The sequence below is a fragment of the Torulaspora globosa genome, chromosome 2, assembly GCF_014133895.1.
Source record: "Torulaspora globosa chromosome 2, complete sequence".
Taxonomy (NCBI): Eukaryota; Fungi; Ascomycota; class Saccharomycetes; order Saccharomycetales; family Saccharomycetaceae; genus Torulaspora; species Torulaspora globosa.
The window spans coordinates 978,423-1,001,234 of record NC_050728.1 but is presented as its reverse complement, the minus strand read 5'-3'; the positions used below and the strand labels follow the sequence as shown (position 1 = coordinate 1,001,234).

The following is a 22,812-nucleotide window of genomic DNA, read 5'->3' as shown; positions in this document are numbered from 1 at the left end:
GCTGAAACCCGCCTCCAGCGGAGTGTTCCAGCCACTGTACCAGTCGATAATGAGAGGTATTGCTGTCGGCTTTTTTGAGTATCTTCCATGGACCTGCACCGCGCTTTCTGCAGTGAACGCGATCAACTTCCGATGAAACCAGGAGTATCGAGCGCCCTAAAACCGCAACATCGTCAAGACGTTGCAGAATCCTTCTCTTTAACGGGCTGCTCTGCCGCCTAAACCGTTAACCAGCGCGTCACAGTCTTACGCGTCATGTTATGCTTACACCAATCGGAACTTCCAGGACGGATACCCTATCGCTAAACATCCATTGAGCAGCTATCCTGGTCAGTTCACCTGCGTCTTTGGCTTTTCTCAGTCTGCAGCCGTCGCGTCGAGTGAGTTAGCCGCCCAGCTCATGCTCATGGTTATTCGGCGGCAAAGAGGATAAAACCTACAAAACTGCATCTCGGCGGTTCTGTATGATTGGCCCTTGCGGCTAGACTGATGGCGTTACTTAGCCTCGCTTTTGTTTCACAGCCCCCGGTGGTTACTGCTATCTATCGGACCCATGTCGGGCTCCAGAATGACAAAAAGGCCAAAGAATCAAGCCAATACAAAAATACAAAATGGTACTCGCTACGCTATGGTAGATCTAGCGCTGGTCGGCTTTCGCCAGTTTCCATCCTGTTCGGAGAATCTTACAGTTGCCCGCCTCAAGATTATCAAACCTAAAGAAGAGAGCGTCACTCCTAGCTCAAACAACCCATGAAGCCAAAGCTAAGAGGTACATGCCACCCATATAGTCACGAATCATCGCCATCTCATCATATCGAACTGCTGGTTAGAGTTCATCACGTGCACGGGTTCTTCTATGGTTTATTTACTTTTAACCCTATTGAGCAGTGGCCCGAATCGAGTAAGACTGCACAAAAAGATCAACAAACAGACTTGGTATGTACTACTTGATGGCTATTCGTTGAAGTTGTCATTGGCCGTGACTGAAAGCGAAAGAAAGGATCATATTCACAGCGTCTAGGGATTAGCTACAAAATTTGCATTATTTTGCTGAAATTGAGCAACTTTCAAGCTCAAAGCTTAACAGGCCAAGTGTTCTTTCATCGTGCCAGACTTGCAGAACAACTAGATCTTCCGACAAACAGATAGACTCTCGAAAAGTTTCTCGCTGGGAAAATTGGACGAAAAATAAGCTCTTTTGGAAGAAGTGACTTTCGCCATCTGGGTCTAAAGCTCAACCGAACCTGAATTAGCTACCAAGTCATTCCTTTACGAGCGGAGAAATATTTGCTATGAATTCACCTCCAGTGAGACCTGAACAATTGTCTCCGGCGCTGTCTCCCATAGCGTTTAGCCTCGATGACCCTAATCACCATAACAATGGTTTCCAGCACTTACTCGCGTCACCGACCAAGTTGAAACTAGACAAGGGCGTGAATGCGCGTACCAATAATAATGGTGGCTCCAACGGGCAGTCGCTCATATATCGCACTTCGCTCTCGAAACTGAGCGAACTGTCCCGGTCGGGACGTTCCAGACAGCGAAGTAACTCTGACACCTTGAGGTCGGCCTCCCCAATACGGTTTCAACTGTTTAATAACGCCCCAAAGATGCTTAAACCGGAATATATGTCACAGCAGGCTCCTTCTTTACCTCTTCTATCAACTTTGATGAAAACCCCTGCTACCGGAATACCCACCGGCACCAAGCAAGAGTCAAAAAATAATCAGACGGAACCAGCGGCCTGGATGAGCATCAGAGAGACTTTGGAAAAGCTTCAAAGAGATCAACGGCAAGCGGAAAGGCAGAAAGTTGAGTCCAAGGATAGGCGGCAAGAGGAGCCCGCTAACGTAGGTCGACAACCTGTCTCGATCACCGAACCTCAGATATCTTCTGACCGAAAAGTATCTGAAAGCACAAGCGCGACTAGTGGTGTAACACTTTGTGATAAACAGCGAGATCCAAACGAAACAGTCAAATTTGGGCCTAGTCGTCAGAGAACGAACGAGGAAATTCGATTAGTATCTAACTCGTCGTTAGCTTCGTCCACAGTTTCGATCGATTTTAACGAACTACCAAAGGATATAGACCTTGAAGCACTAGCAACAGATAAGAATGGCTTTGCTCACAGCGATGATTTCAAAAGTAACCGGTGCAGCTTCATATCATCAACGTCAACAGACTATGACGCGGATTGGTGCAATCAGCAAGTTGTCGCCCATGAGGAGACGGCAAAGCTGGATCATAGGATCAAGCAGCTGGAAGTGGAAATCGCAGAGCTTAAACTGCAAAATGAAAAATTAATTCACTCCATAACAGCCAGCAGAACTGTTGAAGACATGTTCATGCTAGATGCTCTGAAAGAGATAAGAGCATCCAAGAGGGAGGCCCAAAAAGGAATGGAAAGGAAAGTAAAACAGCTGGAGAAAAAAGTTGAAAACTACAGGAACGCAATTAAGACTCGTGGCGACAGCCCACCCGAAGAGATTGCTTCAAAAGATAAACGGGCAACGTATCCAACGGGGGAAAGCATTCAAATGAGCACACTTAAGAGAAGAATAGCCAGGATATCGAGTTTGGAGCTGAGGAAAATAGACGAGCAAGGAGACTCTACCTCCTCATCGTCTTCCGACGATGAGATGGATGTAAAACTGGATAAGCCCGAATCCTTTGGGGGAAATATGCTTACGAACCAGTCACGACATCCAAATGATCTTCAATCCATGAGCATGAGGCGGAAAGCAGGGTTGCAGCTCAACATCCACGTCAAGCGCTAGACGGCGCGGAATGAATCATGTACTAATAAGACTTCGATATCCGGGGGACCGCTTGCTACTTGCGGTTCTCCAAACGATACAATTTGCTAAGTTCTCTTCATCTGTCACAGCCAGCATTAAAAGACATCAAAAGATCGAGCACAGATAGTAGACTATACATTTTGACTAGGGAGGAAAATCGAGAAGACACGTAGAGACTCTCGGCGTATAACATATAATAGAGTTTAAGTAAGGATATATTAATCAGGAATTATTCAACCATGGACAATTCTTTCGGGCCAAGAAAGAGCTTCAACTGCCTCTGGCCAAACTGCAGAGCCTAATTGAATTGATAGGATAAATTTAGGCCACTAATAGACTTTCTATATATTCAAGCGTAGCTGCAGTTCAGTTAGTCGCTTCAAGCGAATGGTTCTTTATATTCGGCCTGAACACTTACAAATCGGCCCGACTGGCGAACTACCTGGCAAGGAACTTGGAGAGCCGTCGGTAAGGTTATGTCTACAAGCACCAAGCAGCGTCCAAAGCCATGGGAAAGTAGTGGTCCTCTAGATGATCAAGTATCCTCCACCGATGGTGGGTCGATGACAAGAGCGACATCTGGAGCTAACCAACCCGTTGATAGCTCTCCAGATGCTCCACCCAGGCCAGCTGGATTGAGTCCTGAGACTTTGAACGACCCAATGTCCTCATACCGGAACTCACAGTATGGTAGTGGAGCGTACGGAGGTGCTATGTATGGTAACTCTATGCTAGGCAGCGGGCTTTACGGCGGAAACTCCATGTTTGGTGGAGGATATGGATCGATGTACGGTGGTGGATACGGTTCCATGTACGGGGGCAGTGCATATGGATCGTTGTACGGGAATGGATATGGCGGAGGTTATATGGGGGGCATGAACGGCGGACCTGGAGGCCTAGGTGAGTCGACTCAGGCCACTTTCCAATTGATTGAAAGCCTGATTGGAGCTGTCGCAGGTTTTGCGCAGATGTTGGAGTCTACATACATGGCTACGCATAATTCGTTCTTCAGTATGATCTCAGTTGCCGAGCAATTCTCTTATATGAAGGAAATGCTGGGGTCATTCTTTGGAATCTTTGCCATGATAAAGGTTCTGCGGAGAGGCTTATTCTATATCACAAGAGGAAGGATAGGCTCGCCGCCAAGAGTGAATAACGGTAACAATGGTGATGGCAAAGAGAATGAAATGGTTAAAGAATTCGAAAAGTTCAACAATGGTCACAATGAGCAACGAAAACGGAAAAGGATCTCTTGGAAGCCTCTAATCTTTTTTCTGGCCGCAGTGTTTGGATTCCCATACCTCCTGAACAAGTTTATCGCTAGGATGCAAAATATGCAGAACAACAGAATTGGTGCTCACGCCAACCGACAAATAGACCCCTCGAAACTCGAATTTGCTAGAGCACTCTACGATTTTACGCCGGAAAATCCGCAAATTGAAGTAACTTTGAAGAAGGGGGACCTCATGGCAATCATAACAAAGCAGGATCCCATGGGTAGAGATTCCGATTGGTGGAAAGTAAGAACCAGAAGCGGTGAGGTCGGCTACGTGCCATTTAACTACTTGGAAATAATAAAAAGGCAGAATAAGATCGAGCGAATTCAAGAACGAGCTGATGGCGATCAGCAGGAATGAAAGGAATATGATTCAGTATCTAGAACTTTTTAAAGGTTTCTAAAAAGTCAATTTAATGTAAATATTGCATATAGTTTTGCTTACTTAGTCTTGCGATCTACATAATCCTGAGCGTCCTCTATGTTTCTAGAGGCAGTTTTCTTCGCGTCCTCGGTCAGTTCTTCTGCCTTTTCGCCAAAATTCCTGGCCTTATCCTCAACCTTTTCTCCCATGTCACTGGCTTTTTCTCCTGCTTTTCCCATGGTACTTTGGGCATTGCCTTTCAGTTGTTCTTTGGAGCTTTTGGTCAGTTCCTCAACCTGACCCATTTTTTGGTCAGCAGCTTTTGCCGCTTCATGAGCAAACTCGCTGGCTTTGTGAGTTGCTTCCTGAGTCTTTTCGATACCTTCGGCGGCGGCTTTTCCAATTTTCTTGTTCAGCTTTTCCAAGTTTTCCTTTACTACTTCAGTGGCACTCTTATTCGTGATAGCAGTTGTGTGAAGAGCGCTACGCTGAGCTATGACCATAGACGGTCTATATAATACCATTCTAGGGGCACATTGGGTCGATCTCCACAACATTTTCAGTTTATATGATTTCTCGATTTTTTTCTAGTTGGGTTGAGAGATCTGAAAGTAAGTTCCAGTTCAACACAAATAATCTATAGTATTTATACAATTCAGTTCAAGATTCTTTGCGGAGAACCTTCTACCAACTTACGTTTCTTGCTAATATTGCCTTTGCTTCGAGAGCAAATTCAATGACAATTAAGGCCGCGCGCCAGTGAGAAAAATTGTGACGCTCTGATGATAAAAAATAAGAATCAAGAATACTATTTAAGAATATAAGCTTCAATGTAGGTCTGGTTCATTAGGATCGATTTTGAAAATCTTGTCAGGATTCAAGATTCTCTTGGGGTCAATGGCCAGTTTGATCTTGCGCATCAAGTCAACGGGGGCATCGCCCAGTTCTTCGAGTAGGAATTTTCTTTTACCGACACCCACGCCGTGTTCACCAGTACAGGTGCCCTCTGCCTCGATAGCCCTTCTGACCATGTTGTCGACAATCTCTTCGCATATTTTCTTTTCCTCATCGTTGTTGTAGACTATGAAAGAATGGAAGTTTCCGTCACCGGCGTGCCCAACAACAGCGTTGATCAGAGGCGAATTGCTCATCTCTTCCTTGGTTTCCTCGATGACTCTGGCAAAGTTGGAGAGTGGCACGGCAACATCTGTGGTCCAAATATTCGCCTTTTCATTCTTCGATCTGCCTGCATCTATGACTGACCACAAGGCAACCTTTCTTGCTTCCCATAGCTCCATTTTTTTTTCTTCATCTGTGGCAAACTCAAACGAGGAAGCCTTGTGCTTCTTGGCGATACGTTCTAATTCGGCTATGACCTGTTGGATAATATTGTCGTTTCGACCGCCAATTTTGAAAAACATGGTTGGCTGCTCCTTCCAGTCAGTCCTGAAAGTGGCGCCAGAACTGTTGATCAATTTCATCATCTCGTCGTCCAGCAGCTCCATAGCGTTTAACTGAATACCCTCCTGTGTGATGTTAGAAGAGCAGGCAGCTGCGTCTCCAACAGTGGGGAAAGATGCGACTACCACGGTCTCCATGACGGGCTTCACATGACACTTGACAGTGGCTTCTGTGACAATTCCAAGCGTACCTTCGCTTCCAGTAAACAATCCGTTTAAATTGTAACCAGCACTCGACTTTCTTGGCCTGCCTCTCGTCTTGACCACAGTGCCATCTGGGAGAACCACAGTCAAGTTCACCACGTTCTCCTTCATTGTACCGTAACGATAGGCATTTGTACCGGAGCAAGAGTTAGCCACGCATCCACCGATTTGCGCGCCTGGGCCCGGATCACACCCAAATAACAACCCGTGCTCACCCAAGAAATCGTTCAGATCCTCCCATGGAACCCCGGCCTGCACTTCGACGTCCAGATCTGTCTGATTCAACTTAACAATGCGGTTCATGAATTTGGACACGTCCAGAACCACCGTCGACGCAGATCTGGTCGGCATGAAATGGCCCTCGAGCGAGGTGCCACCGGAGAATGGAATAACAGGAACATTGTTGTCGTGGCAGATCTTCATTATCCTGGACACTTCCTCTGTACTAGAAGGGAACAGCACAATCCTCGGTCTCTGATCCGCTGCCGGATGATGGGTATTGAAATAAGTGTCCGAATGGCTGTCCAAATCCGACTGGGACTCAGAGAAGTGATCCTGGTCGTTACCTACAACTCTCTTGAGCTCCTCAACGACCCGATCCAGCTCTTTCCGGTCCATACAATACTCTGGCGACTCTAGATCGCTCAATGGCAAAGTAGACTTGCTTTTCCCGTTCTTCTCAACCGGTCCCACGTTCACATCGGCACCAAAGCCCCTGCTCACCTTTCCCTTAATATCCAGGCTGTCGCCGGCGACCACATAACCTGCCGCTCCAGCGAGAGAGTATCCCAGCCACTTGCCGCCGCTGCCACTGTAAAACCGCTTCTTTCCCGCACCACCCGACACCATCCTACTACTGGTCCTATAAGCATTAAACAACGACCGTCTGAGCACCATTTTCTCACCAGTTTTCAGACAACGGAGTCTCCAGGGTGCCCAACCTTCCAAAATACCGCTATATATATGTTTCCAATGCTCAATTGCTCCCCGATGCCGGAACTCCCACTCTCATAATCCGGTTTTGTGATTAGTCGATGTGCCATTGCTAGAGACCTATCGCTAGCAAGAAAGGTGGGATGGCGTGGGCAGTGAAAAATTGAATGACTACAAATTTGTATAAGATGTGCTAGCTAGCGGGTCTACATGAAGTCGTCGTCGCCAAAGTCGTCGAACTCGACCTCTCCCATGTCGAACTGCTGGTCCTTCTTGAACGCGCCTCCGAGGTTGGCCTTGGCACCCTTGGCCTTCTTCTTGCCGGCACCGCCCTGCGCGGTGCCTCCCTTGACCCGTGCCAGTCTTGCCTGTCTCTCCTGTCTCTCCTTGTCCTTCATCAGGATGTTGAGCGTAGCGATGGTCTGTCTGATCGACTCGATCGACATGGGCTTGGCGACGTCTCGGATCAGGTCGATCGCGAGCGAAGACGCGTAGTTGAGCGACGATTTCTCGTGCATCGACACCACCGCGGTGGCCAGCGCCTTTCTCAGCTCCTGATAGTCCGTCTTGGTCTCTGCTGTTTGGAACAGCGGATGCTTCTCGATCGGTGTGTCGCGAGTCATCGCAGAGGCGGCCCTGGCGGCCGCCTCTTCTTGCTGCTTCCGCAACGCAGCGGCCCTTGGATGCTCCTCAGCGACTCCAAGCCCTGCAAACAGGTCTGCTGCGTTGTTAAGGTCCGACTCCAGCTCCGCCTTCTTGATCAGCTCCTTTCGCGTCTTTTCGTCGAGCGTGTCGATCGCCAGCAGTTTTTTGTCGGTCTCCGAGACCTTCTTCCCATTGGCCTTCTTCCCGTTGCCCTTCTCGACCGTCGGTGCCACCGTTTCTTCTGCGTCCCACGATTCCATCACGGGCTCGTCCGCGAGCCCGTCCTCCCACGACTCCATCAAAACCTTATCGTCTCCGCCGGCGGCGGCAGACCCGCCGATAACATCCTCGTCCCAAGACATGGTCTCCTGGCTCCTCTCCAGTACAGTTTAGTGTCCAGTTCCTAGTGCCCATCGTTGTTAAACTTTTCGACGTCATAGCTGCACCGCCGTCTAGTGTGACAGCGCCCGCGAGCGACTATATAAAGGCCAGCTTCAGCTGCTTTCAGCTGCTTTTGCAGCCATTGAAGGCCGTTGGCAGCTGCTCTAGCTGCCCTCGATGCTGTGCCAGGCCCGCGACGCTGTGCTGCGACGCTGCCCGGCGAAAAGAGCCACCACGGAGATCTCTACGTCCGTTACAAGCTGGTCGACCCGCACCACGCACCGTCCGTCCCATCTGGCGCCGTGAGCTCGCTCAGCTTGTCTTTCTTGTCGCTTTATAGGCGTTTATATGGATGTCTTAGTAGCTTTAGACTGCATGACCGGTCAAAGAAAAATCGTGGCGTGCAGACGGCATTGCTAGTGAAGGAACGGCACTACAAGGACGGTTGAGGCTGGATTCGTGGTTTGCCAGGCGTAGGTCAAGGCTCAGATATATATTGAAGCAGTTTGGTCGGTATGGTGGACGGTCCAAAGCAATCCGAGGGCGAACAGGCTAGTATGGCTACGTACAGGATTTCTACAGGGAGAGGTGGTGCCGGGAACATTCAGAATTCGAGCTCTAAGGCGTCTCCCAAGCTGATTCCGCAGGGCTCTCAGACACCGAATATTCTTCAGCCGGTGTTCAGCACAGGTCGCGGCGGTGCCGGCAATATGAGGCGGAATGTGGACGCCAAGCTGACCAGGAGGGCTCAGGACGTGGACGGAGAGTTGGAGGAGGATGTGATCGAGCCAAGCAGAGAGGAAGACTACATAGGGCCGTTCTCCGGGAGCGAGGTCGAGAGGGCCCTCTCTGGAGGAGTGATAAGCCGCGGGACAGGCAGCCATGAGACAGGCAAGTCGCATGTGCGGAACGGCCGGTCCAGAAGGAACAGTCTGGACGACAGACCGATGGCTATAGCGGTCGGCAGAGGCGGAGCCGGCAACATAATATCGCCCAAGCCTAGCGGATCGGGTGCCAGGAAGAACAAAACCGGTAAGCAGCAGAAGCAGGGCGTCTGGTCGTCTTTGAAGAAGCTGTTCTCATGATAATGGTGCTCACGGTTGTACAGTATAACACACATCTTTCACAGGCATAAATAAATAAATAAGCGATAATAAATAATGAGAGGCGACTCTCGAGGCTCAGACAGTGGCCGCAAGCTCTTCGAGCAGTCTGTAGTCACGTCTCACAATGCCACCGCTGCCTGGCAGGTTGCTGTCGCCCATTAGGTTTTCGTCCACGGAGGTAGCACACTTTCTGCCCTCCTGGATGGCCCACACGATCAACGACTGGCCTCTTCTGCAGTCACCAGCGGCGTAGACTTTGTCGCCGTCGACGCGGTACGAAGCATCGTTCAGAGTGCCGATGGTCCCCCTCTTGGTCTTGACGACGCTTGGGTCGTCGATGAGCTCTGGTCCGATGAAACCCATCGACAGTAGCACGATGTCTGCCTCGAAGGTCTCTTCGCTGCCTGGGATTTCTACCATCTGCCAGACACCGCTCTCCGACTTCTTCCATTCGACGCGGACCGTCTTAATGGCAGTCACCTCACCCTGGTCGTTGCCGATGAACTCCTTGGAGAGAATGCAGTACTCCCTTGGGTCTCTACCGTAATGTTCTTTGACTTCGGCGTGGCCGTAGTCGACTCTCATGACACGAGGCCATTGTGGCCATGGGTTGTCCTTAGCACGCTGCTTGGGTGGCTGAGGTAGCAGCTCGAAGTTGAGCACGGATGCGGCACCGTGTCTCACCGAAGTACCTAGACAGTCATTACCGGTATCACCACCACCGATGACAATAACTTTCTTGCCCGCGATAGATTGGCGGATGGCTTCCATGTCCTTACGCAAAAACGCTTCAGTATTGTTCTTCAGCAAAGTCATAGCGAAGTCGATATTCTTCAATTCACGGCCTTTGATAGGCAAGTCTCTTGGGATTGTGGAACCGATGGCGTAGACCACGGCGTCGAACTGAGATTTCAACGTCTCGACCGAAATGTCTTTACCGATTTCGGTGTTGGTGACGAACTCAATGCCTTCGGCAGCCAATAGCTCAACACGGCGCTCCACAACGGACTTGTCCAACTTCATGTTGGGGATACCATACATCAACAGACCACCGCAACGATCGGCTCTTTCATAGACAGTGACGTGGTGACCAGCTTTGTTCAATTGATCAGCGCAAGCTAAACCGGCTGGACCACTGCCGATGATGGCAACAGAGCGCCCAGTACGGGTCTCAGGTGGTGAAGGCTTGACCCAACCCTCTTTGAACGCATTATCAATGATTAGCCTTTCGATGGATTTGATACCGACAGGGTCCTCGATGATGCCTAATGTACAGGCACCTTCACATGGTGCTGGGCAGACTCTTCCTGTGAACTCTGGGAAGTTGTTTGTTTCGATCAACTTGTAGTATGCTAACTTCCATTGGTCCTTGAAAACAAGATCATTGAACTTTGGAATCACGTTAGAAACGGGACACCCAGTATCAGATTGGCAGAAAGGCGTACCACACTCCATACATCTGGCTGTTTGATACTTGGCATCCTTCTTACTCAAACTATTGGAGAACTCCTTCCAGTCTTTGGATCTGGTGGCCGGGCTTCTCTTGCTCTCATACCGAACCTTGTATTTCATGAATCCGCGGTTCTTTTCAAGCTTCTCCAGTTTTTCAACTTTTTTCTCATGTTGTTCAGCGTCTGGCATCGAATCTTCCAGGTCAACGACCTTAGGTTCTACAACAGTAGATCTGAAGGAAACAGTGCCGTTTTGCTTCTTAGCTGAAACCATGGCATCAACTTCGCCATTTGTTGCATCGACACTGCTATTCGTTGTTCTTTGAAATCTCTTGAGGTATTCATTGTTCAACTTTTCTTTCTCCTTCAATTTATCAGAAGCTTCTTTCAAAAGAACTTTTTTATAATCGGTTGGAATAACCTTCACGAAATTCTTCAAGTAGTGATTGAAGTTGTTCAAGATTTTTGCAGCTAATTCAGATCTGGTGTAATTGTGGTGTTCTAAAATCAAATTCTTGACAAAGGCAATTTCTACAGGATCGGACAAACTCTCCAACTCGATTGTATCACGGTTGATCTTGCCAACAAAATCATCATAGTCAGAAGTCAAACAGTAAGCAATACCACCTGTTGCACCAGAAAAGGCATTTAGAGATTCCATTTGAGATAAAACAACAGCTCTGCCACCAGTCATGTACTCAAAGGCATTGTTACCCTTAATTCTCTCGACAACAATAGTTGCACCTGAGTTACGAACAGCGAAACGCTCACCAGCATTACCAGAAATAAAGGCAGTACCAGATGTCGCACCGTAGAAACAGGTATTACCTACGATAACATTCTCATCACTCTTGAATTTCGAGTCCTTTGGCGGTCTAATAACAAGGATACCACCAGACAACCCTTTACCGACATAATCATTAGCATCACCATCCAAAATGAAAGTAATACCTTTGGTTAGGAATGCACCAAAAGATTGACCTGCGGAACCTCGGATGTTCACTACAACAGTATCTTGAGGCAGGCCGTTTTCGCCAAATCTCTTCGAAATTCTATACGATAGCGTTGAACCTAATGCACGGTCGGTATTGATGATTTCAGCATCAATAGTCACCGGCAAACCACGATCCAAGGTAACCTCAGCCTCATCAATCAATTTGTTATCTAGACGAGTGTGCAGTTTGTGGTCCTGTTTCTTGAGGAATCTAGTAGCGACCCCGGGACGAATAACATGAGCTGGAGTCAAAATTGGAGACAAATCAATGTTGATTGACTTTGTGTTGACGTTCTCCCTCTTTTTCAATTTCTCAGAATGGCCAATCATTTCATCGATACTACGGAAGCCCAACTTAGCCATAATTTTTCTCAAATCTTGAATCAGATAGTAAAAGAAATTAATAACATGTTCAGGTTGGCCTTCAAACTTACTCCTTAAGTATGGATCTTGCGTTGCAATACCAACCGCACATGAGTTCAAGTGACATCTCCTCAACATGACACATCCCATAGCAATCAAAGGAACAGTGGCTAAAGTGAAAGACTCAGCACCTAGCAGAACTGCCACCGCAATGTCGAACCCTGTTCTCAATTGACCATCGGTCTGAACAACAACATTACGTCTCAGATCGTTAAGCACCAAAGTTTGGTGAGTTTCAGCCAAACCCAATTCCCATGGAAGACCTGCATTCTTGATACTAGTCCATCTTGCAGCACCAGTACCACCATCGTGGCCTGAGACTAAGATGTGGTCCGCCTTAGCTTTGGCTACACCTGAGGCCACGATACCTACACCGACTTCGGAGACTAATTTGACGGAAATTCCAGCTCTTGGGTTTGAGCATTTCAAATCGTAGATAAGTTGTTTTAGATCTTCGATCGAATAAATATCATGATGTGGGGGCGGAGAGATCAAACCGACGTACGGAGTCGAGTGTCTAGTCTTTGCAATATCCTTTGAGACCTTGTGAGCTGGTAATTCACCACCTTCACCAGGTTTAGCACCTTGAGCAATCTTAATTTGAATCTCATCGGCATCGGATAAATAGTAAGAAGTAACACCAAATCTAGCAGAAGCAACCTGCTTGATAGCGGATCTCATGGTATCACCATTCTCATGGACGAGAGAACGTTCAGCGTCTTCACCACCTTCACCACAGTTCGATTTAGCGCCTAGTCGATTCATAGCAATGGCAAGTGTTGAGTGAGCTTCCATCGAGATGGAACCATATGACATGGCACCGGTTGCGAATCTTCTGGCAATTTCAGTCCATGGTTCAACCTGTTCTACAGGAATCTCGGTAGAATTTTCGAAATCTAATTCTAACAGACCCCTCAAGGTACAATCTCTGATGGCTTCCATTTCCTTTTTCACGTACATATCCCAGGCGGCTTCATTCTTGTTTCTGACTGAATCTTGCAAAGAAGCGATAGCTGTTGGATCATTTACATGCTTGAAACCACCGTCTCTCCAGTGGTAGTCACCAGCCTCTGGTAGCCCCGCGGATTTCTTGACAATAGGCCTTGAAGGATAACCACGTTCGTGTAGGGAGAAGGCGTCCTGAGCTAGGTACTCAAAAGTGACACCCTTTATTCTGGAAGCTGTACCTGCAAAACAAACATCGATGACAGAGTTGTCGACACCTAAAGCTTCAAAAATTTGGGCACCTTTATAAGAAGCCAAGGTGGAGATACCCATTTTGGACATGACCTTTAATATACCACCGTCAACGGCATGCTTGTAGTTCTCAAGCAAAGTTTTATCATCGATTTTGATGTCGTCGTCTTCATTATTACGAATCAAGCCCTCATGGTTCATTCTCACCAGGGTCTCCATGGCCAAGTATGGGAAGATACCATCACAACCGTAACCAAGCAAAACACAGAAATGGTGGACTTCCTTAGCTTCACCAGTCTCCAAGATTATAGCCACCTGAGAACGCTGCTTGTTTCTTATTAGATGGTGGTGGATGGCACCAACTGCAACAAGCGAAGAGATAGCCAATCTTTGTGGGCCGAGTTTCCGGTCTGACACAATCAAGATTTTCTTGCCTTGATCGATGGCATCACTTGCTTCCTGTGTTATGCGCTCGATGGTGGCAGTGTAACCTAATAAACCCTCTGATTTCTCAAAAGTGATATCAATATTGGAGATCGACCAGGATGGATGCACTTTCTCGATGTGTTGCAGAGCATTGAATTCGTTCCAGTGTAAAATAGGTGACTTCAACAGTAACCTATCGCACTGCGAAGGATGCATTTCCAGAAGATTACCCTGAGGACCCACATAACATTCGAGAGACATGACGTTAGCTTCACGGATCGGATCGATAGGTGGGTTTGTGACTTGGGCGAAGAGCTGTTTGAAATAATCATAGACCAAGACGGGGTCCTCGTTCAGACATGCCAATGGCGCATCGTTACCCATAGACCCTAGCGCTTCCTTACCGGTCATCGCCATTGGAGTCAACAACAGAGAGACTTGCTCAAAAGTGTAACCGTTGGCCAACAGACGAGGATCTGTTTGGACCTTGAAGGACGAGACCTCAGAAACGAATTCGGCAGGGATATATTTCTTGTTCTTCACAAGCAGGTCGTCCAGCTTGATAACTTTGGACAACCACGATTTAAAGTCCTTTCTTCTGGCAAACTCCAGTTTCAATTTCTTGGTGTCCACGATCTCAGCCTTGCCTGTATCAACCAGGAACATCTCGCCAGGCTTCAGCTTACCCTTCTGTATCACGATAGAGTTGTCGATGTGAATGACACCGACCTCAGAAGCGCAAATAACTCTGTCATCCGAAGTCACGTAGTAACGGCAAGGTCTCAGACCGTTTCTGTCAAGCATAGCACCACAGTACCGACCATCGGTGAAATTCAAGAGCGCGGGGCCATCCCAAGGTTCCATCAGACACGCGGCCCAGTCGAACCACGCCTTCAAGTTCGAGTCCATATCCTTGTGGTACGCCTCGGGCACCATCATCATGATGGCCTCCGGCAGCGACAGTACGCCATTGATGGTCAGCAACTCCAAAACGTTATCCAGCGCGGCAGAGTCGGAACCACCTTCTTCGATGATCGGATACAACTGGTCCAGCTGGTCCTTGAACGTCTCCGACACAAGAACGCCCTCTCGCGCGTGCATCCAGTTCTTGTTACCTCTCAGCGTGTTAATTTCACCGTTGTGAGCGATCCACCGCAGCGGCTGAGCCCTGTCCCACGAAGGGAACGTGTTCGTAGAGAAACGCGAGTGCACCAACGCCATGTGCGACTTGAAATGCGCGTTGGTCAAGTCATGGTAGTAATTGTACACCTGCGCCGGCGTCAGCTGACCCTTGTACACAATGGTCCTGTTGCTCAGCGAACAGGCATAAAACCAATTCTCGATCCCGATCCGCTCAGACACCTGCTTCCGCAGCACATACAGCGCCGTCTGGAACTCCCTCTCGTCGAACGCCTCTCTGGTGCTCACCACCATCGGTTGCAGGATCGTCGGTTCGCGTGATAGCGCCACTTCCCCAAGAATAGACGAGTCACGTGGCACCTCCCTCCAACCCAGCACCGCAAGCTCCAGCGCGCCGGCCATCTCCTCGAACACCGTCTTGGCTCTCTGCAGCGCCTCATGCTCCTGCTCCTTCTTGAAGAACACGTTCCCGACCGCGTACTCGCCGCGGCCCGGAATCTCCACCCCGAGATCCGCCTTGAACTCGCGCTGCATGAACTCGTGAGGGATCCCAACCAGAATGCCCGCTCCGTCACCGTTCCCGCCTGACGACACCGCTCCACGATGCGTCATATTGCAAAGCAGAAACCTACCGTCCGACACAATCTTGTGACTCTGCTCGCCCTTGATGTTCGCAACAAACCCAACACCACACGCATCCTTCTCGTACTCCGGTTCGTACAACCCGCATCTATCTGGAATAACATTCGCCCATGACTTGTGAGAATGGTTCCTGCTATAATCCTGCGGACTCCCGCCTTCGTATGCCTCCTGCAGCGGATCGAAACAATCCGATTTCAAGATCATACCGTTTGCACAACAACCAACGGAATCTAGAACCACACTCTCTCTATCTGATGAATCTTCAGTTCCTCGTACTGCCCACTACAACGTCCACTGTTTAAATACCAGATACTTATATACGGAACCGTTTCCACTCACACAATACAAAGAAAGGGATATGAATATTCCTACTATAAGAAACTAAAACGAGTCATTCCCGTTCACATCCGCATCGCCCGATTTCCGGCAGGCCATCTTTCTGTGAGTTTATCTGACCCTCTGTGAGAGTATCTTTCTAGGCCGTTCTGTCCAGGTCGTTCTGTCTATCTACGAGAAGAGCTGTCGCGCTCAGCAGCCTTGTCGCTTCGACGCTGTCCGGCAGACCGCGGTGCGGGCTCAGGTGGTGCTATCGCCGTCGGCGAGGCCGGGAGCAGCCAATCAAATCGCTCCTGCACAGACGCGCGCGCACGGACAGCTCAGATCGCGATGAGCCGCGAGAGGAGAGGATGGAAACCCATGCACCACGGACATCGCTTTTGACGGCTGTGTGGTCACGTGGTCTTAAATGCTGTATATCTGGTGTCGTATTAGCAGGAGGGTGAGCCAAGTGATGGGTGATATGCGTAGACGGAAGAGGTTTATGCTGGATGTTGGCCCGGGATCCGTGAGTATGGCGGGTTTCACAGTGGTGTCCTCGAGGAAGCACTCGAGGACCGGTTGTATCACCTGCAAAGTGCGTAAAAAGCGCTGTTCCGAGCATAAACCGGTTTGTAATGACTGTAGAAGGCTTGGGTTCAGCTGTGTGTATCTGCCGAGGTGTGTGGATCGCCGCGTGATGTTGCAGTGCAGGAGCCAGGTTGAACGGGAGCTGTTGGGTCATAAGGGCGGCAGACGCAGGCCTGCAGCGCTCGACGAGACCATCGAACCGCCAGCCATGGACGATTATGTGTCTTTGGACCAGCAGCGGGCGCTGACGGCGCCCGTGCTGCTGGAATTGGAGCCTGCAGGCGTCCATCTGTACAATTACTACCGGAGTCATCTGGCGCAGATCGTCTCGATAGCGCCGATGCGCCAGAACTACTACTTGCAGGTGTTCCTGCCGATGGCCCACCAGCATTCGGGGATTTTGTATGGTATTATGGCGTGGTCGGCGCATCATCTGTCGATCAGCGCAGAAAATGGCGAGGCAGAGGGCAGTAGGGATCAGAAGTACCTGGAGCTGGCTAACAAATATACGCTGGAGTCGCTGCGGCGGCTGCGGGAGGACCAGGCCAATGGCCCGAATTTTCTGTGGTCGCTGGCGCAACTGCTGATACTGTGTGCTGCAGAGATCTGTCAGGGCGACGTCAACAAGTGGAAGATACTGCTGAAATTCGGGGCTGAGCTGATCGAGCAGCATGTTGGGAGAGATATTTGCAAGGTGTTCTCGCATCGGAGCCTGACGGGCACGATGCCGGGACTGGACTCGACCACGCGGTATTGGCTGCTGGCCAATTTTATCTACCACGACATAATGTGCTCGCAAGGCACTTTCTTTCCAACAGAACAGTACAGGAGGGCTCTTTGCCGACGAGACGGCGAGAATTCGGTGCCTTCAGTCTTGGCAGTGGGCGAGGATCCACAGTCTGAGAAGCTGCATTTGGACCCTTTGAACGGTATCAATAGACCGATTTTGCTGTACTTGGGTGATATCAACAACCTGACGAGGAAAATGAAACTGGGGCCACTGCCCTTCAATAGAGACCATCCACACTTCAAGACGTACATGCAGGAGGCCTTGAGCTTGGAGGCGGGGCTTCATCAACTAGTACCGAACACCGTCGATTTGAAACTTTACCAAGAATGCCCGGAGGATCATGAGCTTTGTCTGCAGCTGTTCCGACTCATGCAGACCGCCGCGCTGGTCCACCTGAAGACAAGCTGTCTCAAGTACTCGAAATACTGCATGGAGATCCAATATCTGTGGATGCGCCTATCGGAAAGCCTGGAGCGTGTACTGGGGACCAAGCTCGAGGGTTCCCTCTGCTTCCCCATGTTCATATGCGGCATAACGTGCACCGACCAGCAGCAAAGGGACCTCATGGAGGCGAGATTTAACGATATGATGAAGCGATACAAGTGCTACAACTTCCAAAGAGCAAGAACGATCGTGAGGAAAATTTGGAAATACGAGTACACTGATTTGCCCTCTCGAAGAAGCAGTGGTGCCTCCAGTACGAGCAGTGGAGACGACAACATGTCCTTTGATCTGTCCATCAAAGACTGGTATGACATAGTAGACGAAATGGGGTGGGACATCAGCTTCGCGTAGCACTCGATGGTTTTAACGTACTATAAACAGATGTAAATGTGATGATTTATTTACAGGTTGTTTCTCTCATCAACAGGCACAAACGTCGCTCCTGTTCTGCAGTTGTTGCATGACAAATGTCATGCCAAGTCTACTCTTCTTGACATTCTCGTCAAACTTAGTACGTGACCACTCTTCAATCTTGTTCTTGATTCCCACTCCAAACCCGCTGGAAAATTTAACTTGGCTGGTCACCAGCGTCTTTTGAGTATCCCGAGTCGACTGATACGTAGTGTACTCCTCTACCTGCATGATACCTGTATGATCCAAATTTTTCGTAAAAGTCTTCATTACCATCTTCGACGGATCTACTATCGAATGCTCGATGATCCAAGAATCAGTAATCTTTCCCAACAATGTCTTAGACCATCGTGGTAACTTTCCTGTCTTTTTTATCAACCTTGTAGTGTGCAACAGACCCTCTGAGTCGGTCTCTCTTGAGAGGGTATCTATAGAGAGCACATGAACAGCATACGGGTTCGGATACCTGTTGAAGAATGCTAATGAGACTGTCCCAAAGTCATTGTCAAAGACATGAGCGTTCTTATGCCAGAGAACCATCTCAATGGACGCTTCTGTTGTTCTTAGAACTGTTGATGTACCGATAGGAAGCTGGCTTTATATCGCGCGACTAAATGCGAACAACTGCTAACTAACTCCTTTAAAACCATATAAACCCTCTATAAAAGACATTATTAAATAAGATTCATGAGTACCACAGCCATGGATCCTGCCAGACCTAGATTCGCCATTGCATTTTTCGCAGCGTTTGATTGAGTGATCACACCGCTGGTCGTATTGCTCAAGGAAGCCTGCTTTGCCAGTGCTGCGTGAGTTGTGTAACTCTCGGTGGCAAGCCCAGATTGGGCCTCTGTAGCTGTCGTTGTAGCAAGATCTGTGGAGGCTTCGCTGGGTATCCACCATAACGGCTTAACTGTTGTGCTACCGAGCTCGTTCGTCGTGGTCACGGTCGTGAGTGGATCTTCCGCATATGTAATGGTCTTCTGTGTGGTCATTGAGGTTAATGTGGAAGTCGACATTTTTACGGAAGAGCTTTTGGTATTAGGCTTTGAAGTTGGGAAGTGGGAGTTGCTTGTCATCTTGGTAGCTTTGGGCTTAACGCTCTTGACAGGACTTTCCTCTTCTCCTTCCAAAGAACCGTAGTTGATGGCGGCGATGGCTGGAAGCCATGGAGCCAACGCCAGAAGTGCAATTAGCCTCATTCTTTTTTTCAATCTGCTATTATGTTGGTTGTACTCTACAGGTGCTAGGGCTTCAAGAATTGATCTATTACTGCCCATATATATACTGAATCCCTTGCAGATCGACTGCTGGTTACAGAAGTAGTAAGATCTTCGGCTGGGATCTTAATTTCTAGCTGCTCGACTTAATTAACGTTTAGCCCAGCCATTTTCGTATTGGGCGCCGGGTGGAAAAAAGATGAATTTGTGAAGCTCAAGATTGATTCTCTAGCAATACAGTGCATTATACTACAGTTTATAACATGACTACGCCAACGTTACTGCGTTTCACGGTATCGTAGCTCTTGTCGTCCTTGATTCCACCGGTTATGGGGAATGCTCTGTAGTTGAAGAGGTAGAAGTTCAGGAATCCGTCACCTGGTCCGAACTTGAGAGGCTCCAAGAACAAAGCATTATCTTGTGATGTTAAAGCGTTGAAGACATCCATCTTGGCGTCGCGGGCCAGAATACATGCGTCGTTCATCAGCCCACATAGTCTTTCCTTTAGCGCGGCTGTTGCTTCCGGACTAAATCTGTCTGCGTACTCAAGGTCCGCATCGGATGCATAGTAAAACAAGTAGCCAATTCCGAGTTCCTTATGAACAGAGTTGTTCAAGATAGTGAATGGCAATGAGTAAAAGGAGAAGAAATCAGAGATCTGGCCATTCTGGTTTTCCACGACGTAGGAGTAGATGACTTTGCTTGAGGGATTGGATGCGGTCTTCTCGTCGTTGCCCAGGAACCAATGCTTAAACTCAGCTTCGTCAAAATTTTGCACAAGATCAAATCTGGATTGATACTTCTCGAACAAAAGACGAACCTCGTCCAGATCTTTTTCCTCCATTGGCCTCAAGCCTTCCGTGCTTGTGGCTTTTGGCAGCGTATACTTTGCAATCATTTGGTTTCTGGTGGCGTGGCTCGGCATATGAGTGAAACCTACGTCATGAAGCTTGCTCCAGTTCAATGGACGGTGCGTGTACCGACACACACTCACGGGCGATGGCAGTATGGTGCCGGACGTGTATAGGGCGTACCAAATGTCGCATCTATTAACGCGTCTTGTAATCTCTTTGATCATGACCGGCGTTAGCCTCTTGCCTCGTAACTGTTTGTGAACGCACAGGAAATTGATCTCAACACTACGCACAGTATTATCTCTTACCCTTAGATTCACCGGTATGGCCGAGATAAACGCTACCAGCTTTTTAGTGGAACCTACTCGCACACCCACATGCCAGTCTTGTTTCCAGCCCGGCGATCTGAGAGACCAATTGAAAAACTCGCGAGTATACTTAAATCTAAACGTGGCATCCCGATCTTCCACATAGTTTTCGTTTAGAAGTAAGAAGACATCTTCTAGTTGTTTTTGATCAGTGACATCCACAGTACACCACTCAAAGTCTCCCAACAGTGGCAAAGGTTGATCCGAGATTTCGTCAGGCGTTTTTTTCCTATCAATTGGTCCTTCCTTTTGAACGGATTCGTCTAGTCTGGTAACTGGCTGTGTCTTCCAGAACTTGTAATCCTTCATTTCCTTTCTCTGCTCTTGCGTCAGCTTGGAAAGATCACCATTGTTCAATTTCAGCAGTTTCAAAAGCTCCGTCAACTTCTCATTCTGTTCGCCCGACATTTCTAGCAGAATCAGCGATCAATGAACCCTCTTCAGCCCGATTTCAGCATAGGATCGAACTCGAAGAGCTAATTGATCTAGTTGAAGTTAAACTATCCGGTTGAAAAATCATCTTGAACGGGGTTGAAAATTTTTGGATTTAAAGTATAAGCGATGAGCTACTATAGGCAGAGATATGCCAAGAGATGGGCCTCTGTGATCTTTGATAGAGCTGACCTTCTTTGGCCATTGCGGCAGCTCAATTACATCAATTTAAAATGATCTCAGCGACGACGTGGGTTCCGAGAGGTTATGCTTCCGAGTTTCCGGAGAAATATGAGTTAGACGACGAGGAAATGGAAAGAATCAACCAGTTGGCTCAGTTGAACTTAGAAGATGCTCGAGCTGATCTCGAAGATGCCGAACAGGAGGAGGAAAGTAACGGAAGGACCGCGGTGAATACAAGTAAGTTGAATGACGAGTGGGCTATGGATGACGATTTGAAAGAGTATGATCTGGAGAACTATGACAACGACGAAGAGGAAGGAGGTTTGCAAGTGTCGATGTTTCCCGGATTGTCGAATGAAGATGTCAAGTTCCATGAAGCTGAAGATGGGAAAGATGCTTATATTTCCTTACCTACGCAGGAGGAAACTGCGGAGGAGAGGGCAGAATTGCAAGTGTACCCGACCGATAACATGATCCTGGCTACCAGAACCGAAGACGACATTTCGTATCTGGATGTCTACGTTTACGACGATGGCGCTGGGTTTCATGATGAGAGCATTCCGGTCGAAGAGGGTGATGAGGCAGATCCGGACGTTGGTCGCGGACTGGTACGTGATAGTTCGCTGTATGTGCATCACGACTTAATGTTGCCTGCATTTCCGCTTTGTGTGGAATGGCTTGACTACAAGCCAGGCTCAAATTCTGAAGATCCTGCTAATTACGCTGCGATAGGTTCCTTCGATCCTCAAATTGAGATCTGGAATCTGAACTGTGTTGAAAAGGCGTTTCCAGATGTCATTCTTGGAGAACCGGAGAATCAATCGGGTGCTACAAGCTCGAAGAAGAAGAAAAAATCAAAGAAGGGCAGGCAGCACGTCACCACTCATCACACAGATGCCGTGCTTTCACTTTCACACAACAGACAATTCCGTACTGTCTTGGCATCTACATCTGCAGACGCGACGGTGAAGCTTTGGGATCTGAACAATGCCACGGCTGCCCGCTCCATGGCTTCGATCCATGGTGGGAAGAACGTCTCGTCATCCGAATGGCACAGGGTCAACGGATCGGTCCTACTGACAGGTGGCTACGACTCTAGAATAGCATTAACTGACGTTAGAATACCAGATGATTCTGCCATGTCGAAATACTGGTCAGTTTCGCCCGGCGAGGAGGTTGAGACGGTCACATTTGCAGATGACAATATATTACTGTGCGGTACCGATGCAGGTAACATCTACTCCTTCGACATAAGGAACAATGAGAATTCCAAACCCGTGTGGACCCTGAAGGCCCACGATGCCGGTATCTCTTCGTTGTGCGCTAACAGGTTTGTTCCAGGGTTGATGAGCACCGGTGCCATGGGAGAAAAGGCTGTGAAACTGTGGAAATTCCCTGTGTCCGACACGAGTTCGAGCAAAGGACCCAGCATGGTTCTTTCGCGCGATTTTGGCGTTGGCAACGTGCTGTCGGTGTCCTATGCTACCGACATCGAAGTCGCCGGTAACATGGTTATTGGTGGTGTCAACAAGGGCCTAAAGCTATGGGACGTTTTCACCAACAGAGCTGTTCGTAAGGTATTCTCTAATGAGTTGAGCGAGCTACAGAGGAGGGCCAGGGACGAAGCTGCTCAATTGAATAGGAGCTCCCGAATCGCTAGAAAGTACACCAAGAACGATAATCCCGAGACTGTGATAACAGTCGACGACCAGCGCGACGACGACCCCGACGAGGCCGAAGAGGGTGATTGGGAAACCATGTAAC

At 48.6% G+C, this 22,812-nt stretch overlaps 12 protein-coding genes across 12 annotated transcripts; 5 read left to right on the top strand and 7 right to left on the bottom strand.

Annotated features, from left to right (window-relative positions):
• Positions 1 to 1,292: 1,292 nt before the first annotated feature.
• MMR1 (Mmr1p) lies at positions 1,293 to 2,777 on the top strand (the record flags this gene model as incomplete). Its single annotated transcript, XM_037282457.1, has 1 exon — positions 1,293 to 2,777. The coding sequence occupies one exon, from the start codon at positions 1,293 to 1,295 to the stop codon at positions 2,775 to 2,777; it is 1,485 nt and encodes a 494-aa protein (XP_037138352.1).
• A 497-nt stretch (positions 2,778 to 3,274) lies between these two features.
• On the top strand, positions 3,275 to 4,435 carry PEX13 (peroxin PEX13; the record flags this gene model as incomplete). Its single annotated transcript, XM_037282456.1, has 1 exon — positions 3,275 to 4,435. The coding sequence occupies one exon, from the start codon at positions 3,275 to 3,277 to the stop codon at positions 4,433 to 4,435; it is 1,161 nt and encodes a 386-aa protein (XP_037138351.1).
• Positions 4,436 to 4,515: 80 nt separating this feature from the next.
• HG536_0B05400 (uncharacterized protein) lies at positions 4,516 to 4,995 on the bottom strand (the record flags this gene model as incomplete). Its single annotated transcript, XM_037282455.1, has 1 exon — positions 4,516 to 4,995. One exon carries the CDS (start codon positions 4,993 to 4,995, stop codon positions 4,516 to 4,518), a length of 480 nt encoding a protein of 159 aa, XP_037138350.1.
• A 270-nt stretch (positions 4,996 to 5,265) lies between these two features.
• DLD1 (D-lactate dehydrogenase) lies at positions 5,266 to 6,999 on the bottom strand (the record flags this gene model as incomplete). The annotated part of the gene is made up of 1 exon (XM_037282454.1): positions 5,266 to 6,999. One exon carries the CDS (start codon positions 6,997 to 6,999, stop codon positions 5,266 to 5,268), a length of 1,734 nt encoding a protein of 577 aa, XP_037138349.1.
• A 242-nt stretch (positions 7,000 to 7,241) lies between these two features.
• Positions 7,242 to 8,042, bottom strand: HCR1 (translation initiation factor eIF3 core subunit j; the record flags this gene model as incomplete). Its single annotated transcript, XM_037282453.1, has 1 exon — positions 7,242 to 8,042. The coding sequence occupies one exon, from the start codon at positions 8,040 to 8,042 to the stop codon at positions 7,242 to 7,244; it is 801 nt and encodes a 266-aa protein (XP_037138348.1).
• A 534-nt stretch (positions 8,043 to 8,576) lies between these two features.
• PAR32 (Par32p) lies at positions 8,577 to 9,146 on the top strand (the record flags this gene model as incomplete). The annotated part of the gene is made up of 1 exon (XM_037282452.1): positions 8,577 to 9,146. One exon carries the CDS (start codon positions 8,577 to 8,579, stop codon positions 9,144 to 9,146), a length of 570 nt encoding a protein of 189 aa, XP_037138347.1.
• A 96-nt stretch (positions 9,147 to 9,242) lies between these two features.
• Positions 9,243 to 15,644, bottom strand: GLT1 (glutamate synthase (NADH); the record flags this gene model as incomplete). The annotated part of the gene is made up of 1 exon (XM_037282451.1): positions 9,243 to 15,644. One exon carries the CDS (start codon positions 15,642 to 15,644, stop codon positions 9,243 to 9,245), a length of 6,402 nt encoding a protein of 2,133 aa, XP_037138346.1.
• A 541-nt stretch (positions 15,645 to 16,185) lies between these two features.
• Positions 16,186 to 17,931, top strand: UGA3 (Uga3p; the record flags this gene model as incomplete). The annotated part of the gene is made up of 1 exon (XM_037282450.1): positions 16,186 to 17,931. The coding sequence occupies one exon, from the start codon at positions 16,186 to 16,188 to the stop codon at positions 17,929 to 17,931; it is 1,746 nt and encodes a 581-aa protein (XP_037138345.1).
• A 69-nt stretch (positions 17,932 to 18,000) lies between these two features.
• UPS1 (Ups1p) lies at positions 18,001 to 18,531 on the bottom strand (the record flags this gene model as incomplete). The annotated part of the gene is made up of 1 exon (XM_037282449.1): positions 18,001 to 18,531. One exon carries the CDS (start codon positions 18,529 to 18,531, stop codon positions 18,001 to 18,003), a length of 531 nt encoding a protein of 176 aa, XP_037138344.1.
• A 134-nt stretch (positions 18,532 to 18,665) lies between these two features.
• Positions 18,666 to 19,271, bottom strand: NCW2 (Ncw2p; the record flags this gene model as incomplete). The annotated part of the gene is made up of 1 exon (XM_037282448.1): positions 18,666 to 19,271. One exon carries the CDS (start codon positions 19,269 to 19,271, stop codon positions 18,666 to 18,668), a length of 606 nt encoding a protein of 201 aa, XP_037138343.1.
• A 196-nt stretch (positions 19,272 to 19,467) lies between these two features.
• On the bottom strand, positions 19,468 to 20,841 carry NMT1 (glycylpeptide N-tetradecanoyltransferase NMT1; the record flags this gene model as incomplete). The annotated part of the gene is made up of 1 exon (XM_037282447.1): positions 19,468 to 20,841. The coding sequence occupies one exon, from the start codon at positions 20,839 to 20,841 to the stop codon at positions 19,468 to 19,470; it is 1,374 nt and encodes a 457-aa protein (XP_037138342.1).
• A 257-nt stretch (positions 20,842 to 21,098) lies between these two features.
• PWP1 (rRNA-processing protein PWP1) lies at positions 21,099 to 22,811 on the top strand (the record flags this gene model as incomplete). Its single annotated transcript, XM_037282446.1, has 1 exon — positions 21,099 to 22,811. One exon carries the CDS (start codon positions 21,099 to 21,101, stop codon positions 22,809 to 22,811), a length of 1,713 nt encoding a protein of 570 aa, XP_037138341.1.
• Between the last annotated feature and the right edge of the window lies 1 nt (position 22,812).